Genomic DNA, 15,227 nt, shown 5'->3' on the forward strand with positions numbered 1-15,227 from the left:
GATGTTTTCCGAACGACGCATCTCCGATACACGAACACATATTTAGTAAATTTGCCGACACGGGTTTTAATTTTAATCTGTACGATAAACTACAATATGCACATCGTTTTGGTAATTCATTCTTGTAAATTGTTCAATATTTGACTAAACATGTCAAATAAAGCAGACGCACCGACATTTATATGTTATAGGTTGTTTGCTGCTAGCATAATCCCTATCCATAATGTCTCATGAAACGACTGATTTGATTGGCTGAAGGTTGATTGACGAATGAAATTGGGGTGACTCCGCCTCTCTAGTGTTGGAAGATGGCGCCTCCCTCTAGCTTCCTCTGGCAGCCCAGTGATTCGATGGATATCTGAGTGGAACAGGGTGAGCCAACTTTTAACCGTATCTACCTCGTAAGTTGCTATGTGTGCTAGAGGTTCCAAATCTCTAGTACCTCAGGGACGTGAACTGAACCGCCATGTTGAGAGAGCCCGATATAAGGCGATGTGATCTGAGAGCAGTTACGATGTGAAATTCGTGAGACCCTCGGTTTAACTAGAAACGCGGGTGACGTATCTTTCTACCTCATGCTTCGCTCATGGCCGCTGCATTTTCCGACTCGTTCGGTGAGCAGCTGTCCTGTCCCCTATGTTTGAGCAGATTCGACGATCCACGAGTGTTACCATGTCTCCATACATTTTGCAAGAAGTGTTTGGAGACCGAGCTTCGCGATTCTGGGGGAGGGGGAGGGGGTGGCCTAGGCATAAACTTCGGTTGCCCCACCTGCCAACAAATGGTGTCCCTAAATTCAGCAGGGCTAGAAAGTCTCCCTTCCAACTTCTTCATCAACAACATCATCGATGTGATGGTATCCCACGAGGACGAGTTCGAAAATGGCGAGCAGGAGAGGGACAGGGGATTGACAAGATGGTGTAGTTCCTGTGATGAAGGAAGCCAAGCTTCATCTTTGTGCAAGAATTGTAATGAGTATTTATGTGATAATTGTGTCAAAGCTCACCAGCGTGTAAGGCTGACTAAAGATCATTACATTGAAAGACTGCCAAAGATGAGATACTCACCACCCTCTCTCTCTCATCCAGATCCGTCACCTACCCATTTTTCTGACAGTGGTCGGTCCCTTACCAGTTGTGATAGCCACGAACATGAAGTATTACGACTATTCTGTGACACCTGTGCCCTAGCCATCTGTAGGGAATGTACCATGTCAGAGCACATGGGTCACAGTTTTATCTACCTCCAAGATGCTATTGATAATTCCAAGACAATCACATTGAAACTTTTGGCAGATGCCAAGGCAGGGATCAAAGCATTAGAAGAAAGCATTCATTTAACCCAGGGAATGGCTGAACGAGTTGAGGTTCGTGCACAAGCAGTAGCAACAGAGGTTAGAGCAACAACACGTAGACATATGACTGCTTTGGAAGAGAGGGAGAGGGAATTACTGCGACGGGTAGAGAAAATACGCCAAGTCAAAGCCAAATCACTTCATTTACAAGTCGATGATTTGAAACATGGACTTTCATCACTCAGTCAAACTGTGGATGAAGTTGAAGTCCTACTGAATACGGGTACTGACATTGACATTTTGAAAACGAAGGATCGTATGGTTTCTGAAATACAGAACATGCGGCGCCTCAGGGGCCATATGCAGCCACATGAAGATGATAACATTTTATTCACTCCCCCAGATGCAGCCTTGTACAATGCCATCAGTAAAATGGGCTTTATTAGTAGCAGTGCTTATGCACCTAATTCCTGTGCAACCGGCGATGGCTTGAAACGAGCTTTAAAAGGAAAACTAGCTTTGTTCATGGTACACACCAAAGATCACCACGGAGAGGGGCGTGTGATGGGAGGGGACCCACTGGAGATCATTATACAAAGTCCAGAGGGAGCTCTTTATCGAACAGAGGTCATTGATCGTCAGAACGGTTCCTATGCTATCACGTATCGCCCACAAACAGAAGGGCAGCATATCGTCTCTGTCACAATCCGTGGCAAGCACATCAGGGAGAGTCCATTCACCGTCAACGTCAGGAGTGGACGCAACTACGCTGCGATCGGCCGTAGCATTTTCCAGTTCGGTGGTGAAGGAGACGGAGATGGGAAACTGTGTCGCCCTTGGGGTGTATGCTGCGACAGGGATGGTTATGTCATCGTTGCAGACCGTAGCAACAACAGAGTGCAAGTATTCACCCCAGACGGAGCATTCCATCACAAGTTCGGATCTCCGGGCTCCAGAAATGGCCAGTTTGACCGCCCGGCGGGTGTCTGTGTGGATCTTCAAGGACGTATAATCGTTGCAGATAAAGACAACCATCGTGTGCAGCTCTTCACATTTGATGGCAATTTCGTGTTGAAGTTTGGCGAAAAAGGTAATAAAAACGGGCAGTTCAACTATCCCTGGGATGTGGCAGTCAACTCTGAGGGTAAAATACTGGTGTCCGACACACGCAATCACCGTGTGCAGTTGTTCACTCCCGATGGCCAGTACCTGAACAAGTATGGTTTTGAGGGCCCACTCTGGAAGCACTTCGATTCCCCACGTGGTGTGTGTTTCAATAATGACGGACACATTGTTGTGACAGATTTCAACAACCATCGTCTACTCGTCATTCACTCTGATTTCCAGTCGGCACGCTTCCTCGGCACAGAGGGCAGTGGGAATGGCCAGTTCCTTCGTCCACAAGGGGTCGCTGTCGATCAGGAAGGAAACATCATCGTGGCAGATTCAAGGAATCACCGAATCCAAGTGTTCCAACCCAACGGCAACTTCCTGTGCAAGTACGGCACCCAGGGCTCCGGGCCAGGCCAAATGGATCGTCCATCAGGTCTTTGTGTCTCACCAGATGGTTATGTGATAGTTGTGGACTTTGGGAATAACCGTGTAGAGGTTTTTTGACGGCTTCACAGCGGAAGACCGTGAGGGTCAAGCCCGGCAGGGTCAAGCCCAGGAGGGTCAGCTGCATCCACTTGTGCTCAGGCATGCTTCTCAGGTGACTTAATCGTGAAGCCAAAGGCATCGTCAGCTCAGGGATTTTCTATATATACTTAGTTACAGAGTATCTGTCATTGTGCTTATATGAGTTTATCAGCTTTACCCAATATATTTGTGTAGAGGAAATTGTCAGCTCTTTCCACAGATCTTCCTACGTCACTCCATATCACAAATTGTGAATCGTCAGTTGAGATAACAAAATGACAAGTTTCATCAATTGAAAGAAAATCATTCGCACAAAAATATGTTGGGTAGACTTGATAAGTGAGTTATATTTATTAGCTACAGATTGTTTGCTATGTGTTTTCAGATGCCTTCTGGGTATCCAAGTGTCACACTGTGACTTTAATTCCTTCAATGTCTTTATTTTGTAAGACATTAATATTGCCTGTTAATGTTTTCGCATATAGAAATGTGTGCTGGGCCAATGTTTCCGCTCAGCTTAAAGCCATCAAAGTATAAACGTTAGTCTGAACTGCCCATCATTCCCAGGCCGAATGTCTAGATTGTGCAAGACTGTTTAAATGTCTGTTTAGCGCAAACCAGTCTACCTCTCGCTGTCACTGCTAGCTCTAAGCAATAGGAAGTGCCAGTGGCCGATTCCTCCAATAAATATCAAATTCTGATCTCACATCTTGGGCAGCGCAAGTCTGTGCTCACATCCAGCAGTTTTATTATACGATGTGAGTTGACTTATGATTTGAGGATAAGACACGGAAATCACTTCTAACTAATATCTGTGTTTTCATCAGCAAAATGAATGTTTTCAAGCTCCTTTATCACTGCTTTACAAACTGACTGTTAAATTTGCATTCAAAATCAACTCACAGGAGTTACCTCCCTTTACTAACAACCTCAGTAACCTTCAAGTTGTCAATGCATTGAAGTACTTGGGAGCCATTCATGCCTTTTCATAACATCTTAAGTGAAGAGACCAAATTTACAAGTCAAAAGATTTGCACATTTTTTCACAGATCATGATTCAAAATTAAACATGAAGATCCTTATTTTGATGATTATTATTTTTAATAAGAGATGCTAGTTAGTTAAATATGCCAGTGCTGGAAATTACAGTTTAACTGTCCAACATTTGCTGTTTCCTGGTCTGGTCTTCCAAGGTTTGGTCTTGCACAATGTTGACAGAGCCTTCAATCGTAGCTGCTCATTCTCTAGGTCAACCAAGCCAAAATAAGCGCTAAAGTGTTTATTTTGGTACTACCTCATGTCAGTCTGTGTTACTATGGTTACGGACAACAGAATTCAGTCTGTTATGCGGCACTTGCAGAAAACTGTATCTACTTACTTTCATTTTGATAGATATGAAAATTGTAATTATACATGAGAGCGCTGTAGTTATTTCAAATAATGAAGACGTGCAGACATTGATGTGAAATTTGAATTAATGCAGATATTTTGCCTTGGAAATGTTTTGGTGTGGTTTGGAAGCATATTGTAACCATGGTTTCAACTTTTTGGATGGTACCTCTCTCCTCAATGAGGAATATTTTATGTGTTCGAGTCTCTGTTAATTGTGACATTTAGTGTTCTGTACACTTAGTTTAATCAACATATTACAGTCTTTCATTTCAAAATTTCATCAAAATAGTTTAAAACAAATAATGTATTTTACAAGGTAATTTTCAAAGTAAACTTTAGTATCTGTTCTGATATTTGTTTTTAAAGAATGTTGTTTGAGTGATAAAAGTCAGATCTGTATTTTACATGATTGATATGTTGGACTTTGAAAGATATATGGCAGTGAAAGATATTCTGGACTTGTTATGGAGGAATATAAGATTTTCAGATGTTTTTACCATTTTGTTCAATTGTCTCTAAATTTCTAAACCTTTGAAATTCAGCCTAATAATAATTGTTATTCACTTCTTTATGGAGGAATTTAAGATTTTCAGATGTTTTTACCATTTTGTTCAATTGTCTCTAAATTTCTAAACCTTTGAAATTCAGCCTAATAATAATTTTTATTCACTTCTTTATGGAGGAATATAAGATTTTCAGATGTTTTTACCATTTTGTTCAATTGTCTTTAAATTTCTAAACCTTTGAAATTCAGCCTAATAATAATTGTTATTCACTTCTTTATGCCCTTCTGAATTGGTGTTCCAACTTCATACTGGTCAGTCTTTGGTCAGTTGCAGGAAGAAGTCTTGAGTAGGATTATTCAAAATATGGAATTGGTCTTTCATGGATTGATTTGTGATAATTAGAGACATTATAGTCCAATGCAGACTAAACTAAAATGCTTTACTCTGGGATTTAGCTTCACTTGTTCCGAGTCTGGTATTTGGACGTAACTATGCAGCAAGTATGACATTCCCAAATTGGATTTAAAATGTTCCCAAACAATGTTAATATATTTATATCTAATGTAATGGCTTGGACTCAGTATTCCACTGATGTCAGAACAAAGGAAAGAACAAGAGGAGTTAAAGCATAGTCCTACATTATACATAGTGTTAAAGCTTCTCAGAATGTAAGAAAATAGGAATTTTTAACAAAATAACCCTTTTTTCCACTTTGCTTGCCAAGGGCTCTCAGTTTTGAATCCCAGTTAAATCCTTTCTGACAGAAAAATATAAAAATGATTTTGTTTAATCTTCAGTCGTGGTTTGCAAACTTTATTGATTTACTGATAGTGTTAACTAATGTAATTTATTGAAATTGTTTTGTTTGGAATTTCTTTCACCAATTTCTAAGGAAATCCATATCGGCCTCAGTGTAATATTTTGATAAGTTCTTATGTTTATAGCAAGTTTTATTAGATTTTGTTTCTTCCTTCACACTTTAAATTTATGTGTGAAAGCATGATTGCTGGATGAGACATTGCTAAAATGTAAAGAGAGTTTGGTGAATCATTCTTCCTGTTGGGAATTATTTAATTCAAAGCATTCAAACTCTAACTGCTTGAGTTCATACATTTTTGTGAACATGATTAGGTACCACATTGATCTATTTTTTACCATAATGATTAACTTGTTAATTTCAAAATTGATAATCCTGTCAAATTAGCATTTGAATACTATTTAATTTTCATCTCAAAAAGCCCAACCTCGTCATTGGTTGTCAGGAAATCAGTATTTTTCAGCCACATTTGAAACAATTTGGGCCACATTTTCAAACTTCAATATGGTTTTATTTCAGTCATTAAGTTGTTTGAGTTCCAACAATCTGATTCCTGAACCAGATCATCAAGGAATTGTCTCCTAACTCAGCAAAGAACACAAACATTAATATCCCCAGTTAACATTCAGGGCTCATTGGCCTCCATCTTGGGATCTGCAACCTCTGACAAGGATGAAAGATGGAGAACAACCTTCCTTTGATCTAGCCAGCTTGAGAAAGAGCATTTGTTACATCACTTTATCTAAGCGGACCTAATTGAGTTTGAGATGGCCACAGTTTGATTTAATTAGGGGCCTCTCCTTTCTTTCTTGACATCCAATTGAAGTGTCATTGGGGGCCCGGGGCATCTGTGTAGCTTATGTAACGGGGTAATAATGTATTGGGACAGAGTGCCTGTTTTCTCTTTATGGGCCCTTGGTGGAAGGGTGCTTGGCCAAGCCATCAGTCTTAACTACAGGATTAAAGGCAATATATGCCTTTGTATGCCTCTGTATGTGGTTGAAATCCCAGATTAAAGGCCTCTAATTTGAGCCTCACTTGTTTGGTGTGGGCTGTATTCATTAGAATTCCCAACAAGGAAATTTGTCAGCTTTTGTTTTTTCCGGTCAATCCATCTAATTTTTCATGATTTTTTTTTGTCAGTTTTGAATGGAGGTGTTGAATTACAAAGGTCTTTGTTTTTTAAAAAAAATAATGATACGGTCTGCTTTAATCACAGAAATTAACAAAGGGATAATGGAGATTAGGGTTGCTGCTTGTACAGAACATTAAATGTCATGGTGTAGGAACCCTATTAATGACAAAACAAATATACCTCATTATCGTGTGGCATTTCATATTTGCATTACAAACAACCATGTGTACAGCTTATTTGTGTGTTGTGTGTGGAGGCAGTGCTTGGATTATTTTGATACACTATACACCTGACTAGCCTTGAGAAGGCGTAAAACTGGAGTTATTTTCACACAATATTTATACCTGTGAAATGGGTTTTGTTGACGCTAGTCGAACTGGTAAATACTGTCACTGCTTGTTGATGTTAATAAATTAGTACTTTGACCTGTATAACTGCGCACTGTGATTCAACATTGCAAAAATTAATGGGGAGATATATTAAGAAGCTTCTTTTTAGAAAAAAAATATTTAAAAAAAACCTGTAGATTTTATGTTATGATTTCATGTAAATTATAAATGACTACCTCAGTTACAAGTTGATATTTATGGTTTAGTGAAGCTTTTATCTGCCTTGCACCGTCTCATATCCAATACTGCTTCAGCTCCTATGCTCTGTTTGTTAAGAACAAACAAGCCTGTTCCATATTGTATGCTTTCTTGTATATGGACTAGGCTAAAGTGATATTATTCCTGTATTACATAGCTCATTCTTTCATTCTTTCAGAAAGTCGGAAGATGAAATCAGCTCGTTATTATTGGTAAATTTATGTTGAAACATGTTTAACATGTAAAACAAGTGACATTGAAAACAGTGAGTTTTAATCAAGATTTATACAATGGTACCTCAAGATTCTTTGGCCACTGCCATCTAGATAGCAAAACTTTTGTATATAGATATTGTAGCTTTTTGCATTGTGTAGGTAGGTCCAAAAAATTATTAACTATTCAGGTATATGCTTTGATAAGACCTGTTTCATATATAGGGTTGTCCTCACTGAAATGAAGATATTGCGCTTTATATATTTGGCTTTTGCCTCGTGACCATTTCTACCTCACTAACTGACGGGATGGGGGTGGATGGGGAGGGGTGAGTCTGAGGGGGTGGGTCATAGACCGCTGTTAGCATAGTGCGAGTTGTTGGCCAGCGCTGTCCCTATGCAAGTATATTGTTTAGCTTTCTCGGGCTCTGGGTTTGGGCGAGAGAGGTTGCCCTGTACATTGTACAGTCGCCTGTTTTGTTGAGTGTCAGGGATAGTGGGTCCACGTTTTGTGCATATATGTTAATGTAGATTAGGATTTGCTGTGTTCTGCAGAGGCTGTGCTGATCTCAAAGAGAGAGAATTTGGTTATTGTTGACCTTGTTACCATGGTTACCTCAATTACTTGACCTTGTTGCTATGGTTACCTCAACTTTTGCATCTGAAGTCCTGAAAGGCAAACTTCAAATGAATGGCATTTGTTGATTGTGACCGTGAATACCTCAAAGGTGTGTCTCTTCACTATTCAACATTAGGTATAGTCTGTTGCCTCCACCATATGTACTCTTTATGCTGGTCTTTCCAGGCATCAGTTGTTTAAACTTCCAGTCTTTAATGTACTTTTGGTTGATTTTCAAAAGGAAAAACATTTAACTTCATATTTTATATTTTTGGTCAAAGACACAATTTTTTCATTATTTTATGTGCAAGTTTTTTTCAAGTTATGCTTATTCAGCAAATTACTTTGTAAAGTTCACATTGAACTTTGCATTGTTTACCTTGAACTTTGTAACATTCACCCTGTACTTTGTACCATTTACCTTGAACTTTGTAACGTTTACCTTGAAGACTAAAAGGTTAGCATTCTCCGCCTAGATCGCACCAATCTACCTTCACGAACCAGCCAGTAATTCCCAGACACTGAATTGTTTCTATAACGCCAACTGCTTTTGTTGACCTGCCGTTGATGTGATTACTGTTAAAGCTTGGTGCCTCCTAACCTGGCTCAATATTTCATAATACTTTATTAAGGATCTGCTACCTCCTCGTCAGCCAGTATCAGGCTTTCCTTGTGTGTTTGAATTTCGCTACTCAGGATAGTCATAACTCATATACTCAAGTCGGACGATGTACCTCTGTGTTGGTTGATGACGTGCGCCTGCATCTTCACGTCCCTGCCACTTCTCGTCACGGATTGTCACTTACATCTGTGGTCAGGTATATTAGTGTTGTACGTCCTTTTCATTTAGTGGCATGTATTCTTATAATGTATAGGTTTAACACTGGAGTAAGGCAATGGTGCGTCAAGGATTGGTTTCATTATGCTGTTCGATTTGAACTACTGAGAAGTAAAACCGTTCTTCAGTATTTTAAAGTTTGTGAACCAATAGTTGATGTATCATTGACCTTGAAGAAAAATGCCTTGTATTTTAGCAATTTGGTAATAGATGTCATGGTGTGTGAACTATTTCGAGATGTTCCATGGGGTTTCTATTGTGACAACTTCTTGTAGTACAAATACACGCTATCGAAACTGTGTCGTATTGACATTGCGTCGACACAGAGTAGCTTATTGATAAGTGGCTTATAAACTGTTAGCAGACTCAGTAGCGTTGTCTTGTTTTCTCTCCATTTAGCTCCCGCTTTGGAACCTCGAAATTAGATTTTCATTCGAAAATAAGCGGTTGCAGCATTATTATATTGTAATTTGGTGAACAGTCTGTATGCATCCGCATTGATTTGTCTGTGAATTAAGTATGGAATAATTCCGTGACAACCATCATCTTTGTCGCCATGGTAACTGTCTATGTTATGTAATCATACGAACGGCACTGCACATTGTCAAATGCAGACAAGTCTTGAAAAATTGATAATGCAATTTTCTTACATCGAATTACAATGTTAGACCACTAACTCTAATAGCAATTTTGTAGTGAAGACGCTGTCCAATATCTTGTTAAGTTTCCCAGTAAGTTGTCTGACTACTTCATGATGGAGACATAATCTGCTCACAGGCAGCTAAATGGCAGAGCCGTGTTTTCAATATGGCCAATGTCAGGGCAGGTTACTGGTAGAAGAAAGACAACAAGCATACCCCCTCTTAATGGGGTAATATGATAGGGCTATCATCTTACTGCAAAAACTGTATTATCAAATATTTCTCTTTACTATCATCACAGGAGCAGGAGTGTTTAACATAGTTCATTGTCAGTTTGACAGAATGTTACTCAATTTGAGAAAAATATGGCTTAATGGCCAGTATAGACTGTAAGGGAATGTGTTTGAAGAATGCTCCGTATTGTTTGATTTGTTTATATGTTTGACTCCCCATGTTTGACTGTTAATAGACGTGGAACCTTGTTAGTCCTGTTTTTGTCCAGGATCAAACTTTGACGATCTGTTTTCATAATTTACTATAAAAAACCGCAGCTGTTTTGAAATTCTGAACCAAAGGATGTATATGTGACCATAATGTTTTAAACTGATGGTGCACCATCTTCTAGAAAGCCGATCAAACAATTGATGGCGCTCCTTGGTTCAAGATCAAGAAACCTCATGAATCAAACTTGAGTGTTCTGGACAGTGTCCGGATTGTCAAGGTTCCACTTTAGATTGTCTAGTTTATTGTGACATCACTTTCATGACAGTTTTTCCTACACCGGGCAGCATATGGGAACAGTATGGATGTTTGTTTCCGAAGCTTATTATCCAATGTCTAATCCTGTCTGATCATTTTACCATATCGGTTGTGTAAAATACTTTATTTTCGTGTGGAGCTTTAGACCTCCAAGCTCATTGTGGCAGACCAACCAGTAGGTCAAGGCCAACAAAGGAGGGTGCCTTTAGGAGCCGATCAAGCCTTCGGTCTTCAATAGGTGATAGAGGGTCAATGTCATGGCTTTCTAAAGCTGGACAAGGGATAGTCATTTCATTTGTCCATGAATAGGCGTGCCAAACCAGTGAAGCGTAAGAGCTGGGAAATAACAGCGAGAACCCAAGTTTAAGAAATGTAAGAGCAGATTTTGGACTTATGTCACATGTTCTCCATACTTTGGAATGTTTATCATCATTGATGTAGAACTGTCAATTATCTGTTAAAACATGTTTTTATTGGTTCATGGTTTCACAATCATAAAGTCACAAATGTGGATTGAATTAAATATTAGTGCTTTTATTCAGTCTAAGTTGAAAGAAATAATCATGGTATCGGCTCTACATTGAGGCTGAACAACAAAATAGCGTTAACTGAGTATTTGTGTAATAGTTACTGTTGTGTTAAGTTTTCTGGAATTTTTATTATTGTAAAATTGTCTTGTATTCTTTTGTCCTTACCTAAAAATATAATATTTACTGATCACCACAGAGATACAAGTTTTGCTTTTTTCCAAATGTATTTTCACCACTGACTCAATTATGTCTGTTTTGGAGAGAAAAATATGGAAACACAGAATCAAAATTTAGGTAAATCAGATTAAAATAAATCAATTTAATTTCTAAAACTGAAGTTGTTCCATTTTCACCAACAAAGATGTTTTGATTGTGAATGGTGTCATATGGTACCTGTAACTTTGAATGTTAATTAGGCAGGTATGTGGTCAATCCTTTGTATTATTTCAAACAGTAACAAAATATCAGAATATATAAAGGCACTGTCTTTTGGAAGCCATGACCATGGTGCTGGTTCAAACAGCTCATGCATCGTCATTACATCACAGGTTTGTGCACGAATGTTCCTCCATCTCGTTTAGTGGACCTGGTGTTATAAGCGTCTTGTTTATAAGTGGTCAGTTGGGTGGGGTAGCCTAGTGGTTGAAGCGTTCCCTCATCACTCTGAAGATCCGGTTCGATTCCTACATGGTACTGCCGTGATATTGCTGGAATATTGCTAAAAGCAATGGAAAAAATAGACTCACATTATAAGTGGTGATGTTAGGCACCCTTCAAAATTCATGCTCGTTTGCGAGCTTGAAGATACAAAATTGTGCTGAGGATTTGAAAAATCCAAGATGGCCGTCCTCATTGATCTAGCGAATATTTGGACTAATTCTGAACCAGTTTAGGTTCCATTATTCTACAAATGAAATAAACAGAACTGACTGAAAATTGAAACAGTAAACTTTTTGGTCTCGTTCAAGCAGGACTAGGTATATGCTGAGGAACAAACAAATAACGGTTATACAAGTGGTGTACTGGTATTTTGAAAGCTATTGTCTGGTGCACCAGGTTATAAAACATGTTGCATGAGAGATATTGCTGATGTAATGAGAGCACTCATTGGTCAAAAACTGATCATTTCCATCTCGCAGGAGCAAGGCCATGTTAGGAATTTGGTTATGAATAGCAGCCTTACTGTCAATCTGCTCTATGTATTCCCACGTGATGGAGGAACAGTGCATACAAGCCGTGAAATATTACGATGGTACTGTCTGGGAAGTGTGCCCTTTTTTAATCCACTGTCATGTCTGTCAATTTGTGTCATGTCATGTCATGCTTTGTTTTCTCGGGTCAGTCAACTACAAGTTGACTTTTTTTAGTGCATCATCTTGTGTCAACAAAATTCAAATAAAATGGACAGTTGCTTTTGTGATTTTGTGCCAGGTGTTGACTTGTTCCAAAGGCCATAATTTGTTTTATTTAGATTATGGACTAATTTATACAGGGAAAGTTATCTTAACCCAATTGTAAATGTGTTTTTGTACACAGGGTTGATTAATCATCAAAAAGTTCCTATTTTCAATTTGGTATCCTGTTTGCATGGAGTTCTAAATAAGCTTTATTAAAACTTGTTTTCATGACAGTATTTGTTTTGGGGTGGAGAAGGGGGTATTCTTTTTTCATTGCATAAATATTTTTAAATATTTTGCCAAAATCTGCAACACATGCATATTGAATATCATTTGAACTAAATGTGGATCATTTATCCTGTCTCATTTTAGCTATGTCTACAATCCAAGTTATGGCCTTTATTGATTCCTCCCAATTGTACATATTTAAATGAAATCAATAAATCTATCAAAATTAACATGAATAGTTCACATTGAAGGTGATTATGGAAAACGGTAAATTACTATTTAATATTTCAGTTTCTATAAACACAAGATTGTAACTTCACAGAGAATGACTCTATTATCTCTGGAACTGTGTTAATATTCTGTCAAGGATCCTGGATAAAAAGTCTTTGAAGCATTTGTTCTCTTATATTGTTAATCAATACAATTTTTGTACTCTTTTGAATTAGACTTGCATATTTTTTGTCCAATTTTCTGTTATATTGTGACCTCATCTTGGATGCGTCTGTAGTTCTCAGTGTGTACAACTTGTTAACGGTTTTTTAAGGCCAGTATAATTACATATATACTACTTCTTTGACATAGCAACCAGCTTGAATCCACACTGGCATAGATTTATCGTAGCTTTATTATAGCTTTTACGTGCTCAGTTGGTCAACAAAAGCGTTGTTTACTAGCCATTTGGCCTAGCCATTTATCATACACCTTGTACCAAGGATACTGATTGGAATTTTCGGTATTTTGGTCTGTGGTTCTTTATTCAGTCAGCGGCAGCAAGTTTATGAATCATTGGCCCACTAGAGAAAAGGCTGTAAGCCAATTGTTTCTCTCTAAATTTTAGCAAGTGCTTTCAATATTGCCCGTTTTTCTTTCGGTTGAAACTTACGGTATGAAACTTGCTTTTGAGCAATAGTTATGTTTGGAAACATAATTGCTAGATACATATATATTTGGTCAAACCATCATTGAAGCACTGCCGTTCATGTATAATCGTGGCTAGTGCCCAGTGTTTAAAATATTCTATTTATCAACGGTTATTGTGCTCATTGTTGCTCCAATGTTGAAATTGGGCCTGACCTCTGTCTGTGGCGTAGAAGGTTGTTGTAAGGCTGGAACCAAACATGGCGTCATTACGTTAACCAGGATACCAATTTGCGGTTAAATTGAGAGCAAGTGTTCTAAAATATCTTTGTCAGATGTACATGATTTTAAGACCATTTTGTAATATGACATAAACTAGGCTTTCGTGATCAAGCCAAAATGTCAAACCAGCATTGAAAGGGCAAAAACCAAAAAGCCAGTGTGATGTGTTTATTGTCATGTCCTGATTTGATTGTTATGGAATGAAATCTTGTATCATAGTGATCAGTATCGCACTGCCCCAGTGATTCATTTCAACCTTTTGACAACACTTTGCAGTCTTTTGTAAAACACTTCTTGTTAACAGGAACTAAAGTGAATATAACCATGCAACACTTGTCATAATATTAATGATTTGAGGCTTAAAGTTATCAGAAATTGTTTAATGCAACAGTGATATGGTTTTAAATTTTCAATATTGAAGATAAAATGTGACACCAGAATAACACTGCTGAAGGGTCCAATTATATTAAGCCTGAAATAGTATAAATTGAAAATGTTCTTGAACAAGAACCAAAATTGGTCCTGCTTGCATAGATATGTTCAACATTTTCATGTCTAAAGTAATAATGTTTTTGCTATTTTTCCTAAATACAATCTCAGGCCAACCATAACACTGCAGGTAATTGTTTAATTTTTTTCTGAGCATACTTTTGACTGCTGATGTTCATACATACCAAGTACCGTATTCCTTGTAATAAGTGACCTATTCCTTGTAATAAGTGACCTATTCGCTTTAAAAAACTGACAGGTGTTTTGTGAAAGATATACACAATATATATTTGTTAACAGAATTCAAGCTTCTTCAGAATTAGTGAAGAAACTTCGATGGAACTAAAACTGATTCGATAATATTTACCAGGCAACTGTTTTTCTCTGTTTTCATTCAAAGCGGTGTCTGTGTTCCGTGAATCATTATGGGTGATTATGGTCTTTCAGAGGGCGCTTATAAAGATTATTTACAGATTAGGTGCCTGTTTCTGACAGTGTGGATTTGAATCCCCAATGGGCCTCAACCCCCAAAAGTAATAGAATCGGTAGTTTACTGAGAAAGTGTAATCCTAAATATAACCTATGTTACATTCGACCACTTTCTAAATTACATTGTGTATTCTTACCTACAGACATACTTACTTAGTGACGTAGGTCGGTTGGCGCTTGTTGGAATAGGTTGGATATTACAGTTAATGTGGTACCTGTATGTGTGTGCTGGCAAACATTGCTTAGACAGAGGCAGGGTGTGTGACATTGGTGTGCCCGGTGGTCTGAGGTCAAGGCCTTTAATAGAATGGAAATCGGTGATGTATTTTCCGACAAACGTCTGTAATAGTCACCATTTTCTGCTGTGGAAACACAGGCTATGAAGACCACAATTTATGAAGATGTTTTTACATATTGTCATAATTTGTCCGGTATTGTTGCTGGCAAAATCTCGAGTGATTTCGTGGTCGTTGCAGCAAAATGGTGATTGCAAGCTTGTAAAGTGTATTTGTGCAA

The 15,227-nt window shown here is 38.2% G+C and overlaps 1 protein-coding gene across 1 annotated transcript; it reads left to right on the forward strand.

Annotated features, from left to right (window-relative positions):
* Window positions 1-294: 294 nt before the first annotated feature.
* LOC124288791 (E3 ubiquitin-protein ligase TRIM71-like) lies at window positions 295-4,891 on the forward strand. Its single transcript, XM_046725320.1, has one exon. The coding sequence runs from the start codon at window positions 587-589 to the stop codon at window positions 2,909-2,911; it is 2,325 nt and encodes a 774-aa protein (XP_046581276.1). The 5' UTR covers window positions 295-586; the 3' UTR covers window positions 2,912-4,891.
* The last annotated feature ends 10,336 nt before the right edge of the window (window positions 4,892-15,227 follow it).

Source organism: Haliotis rubra, unplaced genomic scaffold, assembly GCF_003918875.1.
Source record: "Haliotis rubra isolate DU_JTF1 unplaced genomic scaffold, ASM391887v1 Scf424, whole genome shotgun sequence".
Lineage (NCBI taxonomy): Eukaryota > Metazoa > Mollusca > Gastropoda > Lepetellida > Haliotidae > Haliotis > Haliotis rubra.

Coding starts and splice junctions, on each gene's coding strand:
- LOC124288791 (XM_046725320.1), top strand. CDS start 587: ATGGCCGCTGCATTTTCCGACTCGTTCGGTGAGCAGCTGTCCTGTCCC.